Below are 6,343 nucleotides of genomic sequence, written 5' to 3'. Positions count from 1 at the left end.
GGGATCCACGGGATGGGGATCAATGGGATGGGTTGGCCTTCCCATCTCCATCACCCCAATCCCACGGACTGCAATCAAGGCGCTGTAATTAACCAGGAACACCAATCCTGGTCTCCCTGGGCCGCTTCCGTGGCTCCGTGCAGGGGGACAGAGTGGGAGAGGCGGAGCGGAGCGCTGCCGGCGTCCCAGCTCCGTTCTCTGATCCCTTCCAGGGATTTTTCCCGAAACGCACTACCCCCGCTTCATCCAGAAGGTGAGCTGCTCTCGTCCTGCTCCATCCCAAAATCCCAAATAAACGCCCCTGGGATCATCGCTGCTGTCACACCCCTCCTCGAGGGCCTGGGCTGGGAGAGATGGGAGAAGCTCTCCGTGGATTTATCTGGGTGGCCGATGCCGAGTTGTGCTCTCTCCTTTCTTCCCAAAGCTCCTCGTGGATGGGGGGCTGCTGTCCCCCGTCATCCTGCGGCTCATGAACTTCTTCTTCTTCTCTGGAGGGTGAGCCGGCTCTCGGGGGCGCTGGGCTCAATCCCTGAGGGTGTGAACCAAGTGGGGAAAGGGGAAATGCGGGAATTGGAAAGGAATTCTCGGCTGGGAGGGCGAGGAGACCGCAGAGGGGAATTCCCAGAGAAGCTGTGGCTGCCCCTGGATCCCTGGAAAAGTCCAAGGCCGGGCTGGAGCACCGTGGGATAGTGGGAGAGGTGTCCCTGGCGATGGGTGGGGAGGGAATTCTTTCATTCCCTTTAATTTATAATTAAATAAATCATTTAACTCCCTTAAATTCCAAACAATTCCATGATTCTGGAGCAGATTCTCTGGCGCTGTCCCTGGAGAGCTGGGATTGACCTCTGGACCAGCACTTCACTTTAACAACAAACCAAACTTTTCCCTGGACACTGAAATCCTCCTCTCCCACAAATCACCCCTGCACCATCAGATTTTTCAATTTTTAGCAGTGTTTAAAAATGTTTTCCCCCCCCCAAAAAAAGCCTTTTGAGGCCATCCAACACTTATCCCAACTTATCCTGGGGACATCTCAACACTCGGAGTTTTGCTGTGGAAACTGGAAGAGCTGGAATTTTTTTCCCTCTGGTTTTTTGAGTTTTTGAGTGGTTTCCTGACACTGGAATTTTTCTCTCCAAATCCCATTTTTTTCCCAGGCTCAGGGCAGTTTTCGGGCCCTACACGCAGCCCTCCCAGGCGGAATTCTGGGATATGTGGACGGCGGTGCGGAATAACGACGGGAATCTCGTTATGGACAGGTACCTCAGCACCAATTCCCACATCAGCTTCGTGTCACAGCGGCTCCCAGGTTCCCAGAGCTCAGCCAGGCTTCTCCAGAATTTTCCAGCTGCTTCTTTTGGAGTCTGGGATCAACACTACATCCCAAAAAAAAAGGAGCTGGGGGGTGATGGTGGAGCAGGGATTCTCTGGGTTGACGTGAGGCAGGGAAATGAAGGTTGGAGTTGGATCTGAGATGATTTTCTTTGAAAAGGCTGGGATTTGGGGAGGTTTGGCAATGATTTGAGCTCAACCTGTGAGAGATATTTAAGCAGACCCCCCCCAGCATCATCCCAGGAGAGATTTGAACCTTCCGGACCATTCCCAGAAGTCCCAATCCCAAATCTTCAGCTTGGGAATTTCGGAAGGGACACGTTTCTTCCAGTCTGTGGCTTTTAGAAGGGTCTTGGGCTGGTGGCTGAGCTCAGTTCCGTGTCTCCCCTCGGTGGGAGAAGAGAGGCTGAGCCCGGGGATGTCGGTGCGGTGCTGATTTCCCATGGGAGACGCAGATCCCACCCGGAATTTTGTGTCTGTGGCCCAAATTCCAGGCTGGGCAGCATCCCCGGCGTAACGAGGACTTTTCCTTCAGTATTTTGCAGTACATAAACCAGAGAAAGAAGCACAGAGAGCGCTGGGTTGGGGCTTTGACGTCTACCTCGGTCCCACGTGAGTAGGAATCCATTCCTTGACCCGCTGGGATTTTTGGGAATTGCGCCGGCTCCTTCCATCCACCTCTGGTTTTTTGGAGCTCAAATCCACTTTTCCAGCTGAGATAACGTGCCCTGGCTCACAGCTGCTTCTCCAAGTGCTGCTCCAGGGAAGTTGAGGAGTTTTTCCAAGCCCCCAAAAGAGCTGGGAACAAACCCAGAGGTTGGAGGCTGAACTTGACCCCGGGGCAGAGCGGAGATGGTTTGTTCAGGGCTCCACTGGAAGCTTCCAGAGCTTTGTGTGAGGAGGGAACACTCCTGGAGGTCTCCTTGGGGAAGTTTTAATGAGGGAATCCATGAATTTATGGATAGGAAAGCTGTGGCTGTGCTTCCCTCGCAGTGCATCTCATCTACGGACCCCTGGATCCTGTGAATCCACACCCCGAGTTCCTCCAGCTTTACAAGTAAGACAAAAAGTGGGAATTTTAACTTCTTAAAAAAATTCTTTTTTCTTTCTCTTGACTCTGCTGCACTTCTTTTCACTCCTGGATTTCTCAGTCTCCTCCTCTGAGCTGAGCTCTTTGGGGATATTCATGGGGAGTTCTGTTTATCTCAGTTCTTTGGGTCAGAAGAAAACTCCAGAGCTCGTTAGGATCTTGTTTCTCTTGTGTTAATTAGGATGTCATCACAAAACTTGGCAGGTCTCTCCAGACTTTCTGCACAAGTTTAATTCATCTTGTCTCTTCGGCTCTGATGGCACAAAATGGCCCTGAACTACGCAGTTCTTTTATCTTTATACTTATTTTTATCCAATTAACAATAGACACGTTAATTATTTTTCTTAATGACCCAATGACCCATCACCTGTGTGCTGCACTGTGACATTTTCTGTCCAATCACCTGCAATTACCCAAAAACCTCTAGAAGAAGAAAATTAAGAAAAAAGAAGGAAAAGAAACAACATTCTAAATTCTCCATCTTGTCTTCTGCTTTTTAAACTAGTTTGAAATTTAGATTTTTCACTCAGTGACTTAAGAAAACTTGAATTTACAGACTCACACTTTTAGCTTTTCTATCTTTAACAGTTGTTTTCATGTATCACCATGAAAACACTCCCATAAATTTCAAGTTGTGTGAAATTCAGTGTTCTTCTGGATCCCAGCCATCAGAGACAAGGGCTCACACTCTGTGTCAGCCTCCAGCAGGAACGTGCAACCGGGGCTTTACTCGGATATTTTTCCTGGCTATTCCTCCAATTCCATCCTGGTGGAAGCTGTTTTTAATTCCCACTCATTGTGTTTAATTAACACATTAAAGAGTGTTAATTAACGCTCTCACCTGCACAGGCAGTTTGGAAGTTGGTTCTGTGTTTTAGGCACCAAAACGAGGATTTTCGGTCGATGCCGTGCTCCGTTTTAAATCCACACAGGGAAGATTTATTTCCTGAGGAAATCTCCCTCCTCACTCCAAACCTGCACTTGGAAAGGATTGGATGGAGCTGTTCCAGGCTTTTTTTTTAAATCCCAAAAGAGTGGCAGAACCCTTGGCTGCAGCAATTCCTGTGTTTAATCCTGGCTCCGTTTTTTCCCCACCAGGAAGGAGCTTCCCGCGTCCACGGTGTCGGTGCTGGATGATCACATCAGCCACTACCCCCAGCTGGAGGATCCCACAGGATTTCTCAATGCTTACCTGAACTTCATCAACTCCTTCTGAGCTGCTGCAGCTTGGTTTTCATTCTAAGCAAAAGAATCAGGCTTTGGGGGCAGGAAAAAAAAACCCAAACATGGATTTTTCTCTCCCACATCCGACACGGCGCTCGCGGCCTCATCCTGGGTTGTTAAAACTGAGTTAAATCCTTGGAAAGCTGGAAAAATGAGGGGAAAAGCAGGATGCTGGCAGCTCTTCCAGCCCTGCACTCCCCTTTTTATCCAGCTTGGCTCTATTTAGAGAGGCAAAGGTTTAAATTAACATTAAATCACAATTTCTTACTTTGTCGCCCTGACTTGGGAAGAAACAACCAGCAGGGAGAGGCAGAAGTTCCCTGACAAAATTCCCTCCATCCCCCTCCTTTCCTGGTTTTCCAGATGGGATTTTTCCCCCAGTTTGAACCCAGGAAAAGTCTGCCCTGAGGTTTGGTCATTACCTGACAAAAAGCTCAGAGAATTGAATCTGCCTCAAGAGATGGAGTTTAATCTCTCACTGTACATTGATTTTTCTGTGTGGAAGAAGAGACAGTCACAAAAATATTGTAAATTTGGAGGTTTGGGGTGGTTTTTAATTGTTGGGAATTTAATAGCATCCCTTTAGGAATAAGGGGGTTTTTGTTTAATAAACAGCCATTATGGGCTGTTTTTTTCTGTACTGGAACAGACAGAATTAGAACAAAAAAAAAAAATTAAAATTTCTATTTTATTAACAGCAATTCATATGAATTCCACCACTTGAACCAGTGTTTATTTTTCTGTTAATAAAAAGCAATTTTGACAAAAAAGAAAAAAACCTGATTCCATTTTTCCCTTCCCTGGTTGAGATTCCATAAGTTAGGTGGGAATGTGTTGGTGACGACGAGGGAGGGGACACGGGAACGGCTCAGCACTAACGCCATACAAAAGATTTCCCAAATTCAGGAATAAAAACTAAACATGCAGAAGAGACAGCCAGGAAAAAAAAAAAAAAATAAAAAACAAAAAGAAATAATAGAAAAGGAGGGAGGAATTCCAGGAATTTCTCAGCCCACGGAAGCCAGGATGACATCGACGGACGTCTCGTCCTTGCTCCTGACCGTCACCTGCATGGTCACACCGTCCCCAAGGGCCAGCCTGGACCTGACCAGCACGTCACAGCCACCTCTGTACACACCTGGGGTGAAGGAACAGGGAGAGGTCACTCTGGAGATTCCCAGGGATCCTGTCCTGATCCAGGGATTTCCTTCCCAGCCAGGATCGCGACCCCATGGGATTCTCCGGGGTGGAAAGTTGGGAAAGGTCCTGGGGGTGGTGGTGGCAGGGGGGGGATGTGGCCAGGTGGGCAAGAGGATGATGGGCACAGCCTTTCCTGAGGGACAGCCTGGAATTCCGGGAATTCAGGAGAGCCCTGGAGAAGCTGGAGCGTGTCCAGGGAAGGGAACAGAGCTGGGAAGGGGCTGGAGAATTCCCTGGAGGGGCAGGAGAATTCCTGAGGGAGCTGGGAAGGGGCTGGAGAATTCCTGAGGGAGCTGGGAAGGGGCTGGAGAATTCCTGAGGGAGCTGGGAAGGGGCTGGAGAATTCCTGGAGGGAGCTGGAGAATTCCTGAGGAAATTGGGAAGGGGCTGGAGAATTCCTGAGGGAGTTGGGAAGGGGGATAGAGAATTCCTGAGGGAGATGGGAAGGGGCTGGAGAATTCCTGAGGGAGATGGAAAGGGGCTCAGCCAAGAGAAAAGGGGGATCAGGGGGAATTTCTGGCTCTGCACAACTCCCTGCCAGGAGGGGACAGCCGGGGGGGATTTGGGATCTTATCTCAGGGAACGGGGACAGGAGGAGAGGGAACGGCCTCAGGATGGGCCAGGGCAGCCTCAGGGTGGATTTTAGGGAAAATTCCTCCATGGAAAGGGGGGTCAGGCACTGGAAATGCCCAGGGCAGGGGGAAGTGCCCATTCCTGGAGGGATTTCCCAGCCCTGTGGATGTGACACTTGGGGACAAGGTGGGGCAGGGGTGGCCTTGGCAGTGCTGGGAATGGCTGGGAATGGTCTGAGAGGGCTTTTCCAACCTAAACAATTCCATGATTCTGGAAGAATCTGTGGGTGCTGCAGGACAACTGAGGAACTTGAGAACAAGCAGCTCCCAGACAAACTCAGGAAAGGGATTTAACTGCTCTGGAAATTCTCCAGTCAGGGATTCTCCACCATTCCCACACCTGGAATTCCCACATTCCCACGGGTGGAATTCCCACATTCCCAAGGGTGGAATTCCCACATTCCCAAGGGTGGAATTCCCACATTCCCATGGGGTGAATTCCCACATTCCCACGGGTGGAATTTCAGAGGATTAAAAACCCCCTCTTTGTACAGAGAAAAAACCTCCCAAAATAACAATTATTATATTATAAATAATAGAAGATCTCCTAAATAATTACTTTTCATTTAGAAAAATCCGTGGGGATGTGGAAATTGGGAATTCTGCAGCAGGAACACTCACCAGCCAAGCAGAGGGTGTGAGAATTTTTGTTTTCTGGCACTTTGTCTGACCTCTCACAGGGCTGCATGCCCAGGAATTTGATGATGTTGTTGACAGCTTCTGCATTTGGAAATTGAAAGGAGAAAATGAAATTATTCTGGGTAATTATTTATTACATTGAATGAAAAAAATGAAACAAATAAAATAAAAGAAACATATTATTAAATTAAAAATAAATAAATAAATTTTTAAAATAAAGAAAAAA

General features: G+C 48.3%; 2 protein-coding genes across 2 annotated transcripts in view; one reads left to right on the top strand and one right to left on the bottom strand.

Annotated features, from left to right (window-relative positions):
• The window catches only part of MEST, a 7,756-nt gene extending 3,449 nt beyond the window's left edge, over nt 1-4,307 (top strand). The window contains exons 6-11 of the mRNA XM_015629520.3: nt 213-253; nt 425-495; nt 1,158-1,259; nt 1,868-1,944; nt 2,326-2,389; nt 3,521-4,307. Coding sequence (XP_015485006.1) covers nt 213-253; nt 425-495; nt 1,158-1,259; nt 1,868-1,944; nt 2,326-2,389; nt 3,521-3,638 — 473 coding nt within the window. The 3' untranslated portion in view covers nt 3,639-4,307. The remainder of the gene's footprint in view (nt 1-212; nt 254-424; nt 496-1,157; nt 1,260-1,867; nt 1,945-2,325; nt 2,390-3,520) is intronic.
• Nucleotides 4,308-4,316: 9 nt separating this feature from the next.
• Nucleotides 4,317-6,343, bottom strand: part of COPG2 (COPI coat complex subunit gamma 2) — a gene marked incomplete at its 5' end in the record, with an annotated part of 10,208 nt that continues 8,181 nt past the window's right edge. The window contains 2 exons of the mRNA XM_015626967.1: nt 4,317-4,784; nt 6,100-6,198. Of these exons, the coding sequence (XP_015482453.1) occupies nt 4,654-4,784; nt 6,100-6,198 (230 nt within the window). The remainder of the gene's footprint in view (nt 4,785-6,099; nt 6,199-6,343) is intronic.

Source organism: Parus major, chromosome 1A (assembly GCF_001522545.3).
Source record: "Parus major isolate Abel chromosome 1A, Parus_major1.1, whole genome shotgun sequence".
NCBI lineage: Eukaryota > Metazoa > Chordata > Aves > Passeriformes > Paridae > Parus > Parus major.
Note: the sequence above shows the minus strand (reverse complement) of the source record. Positions and strands in the feature narration are given on the sequence as shown.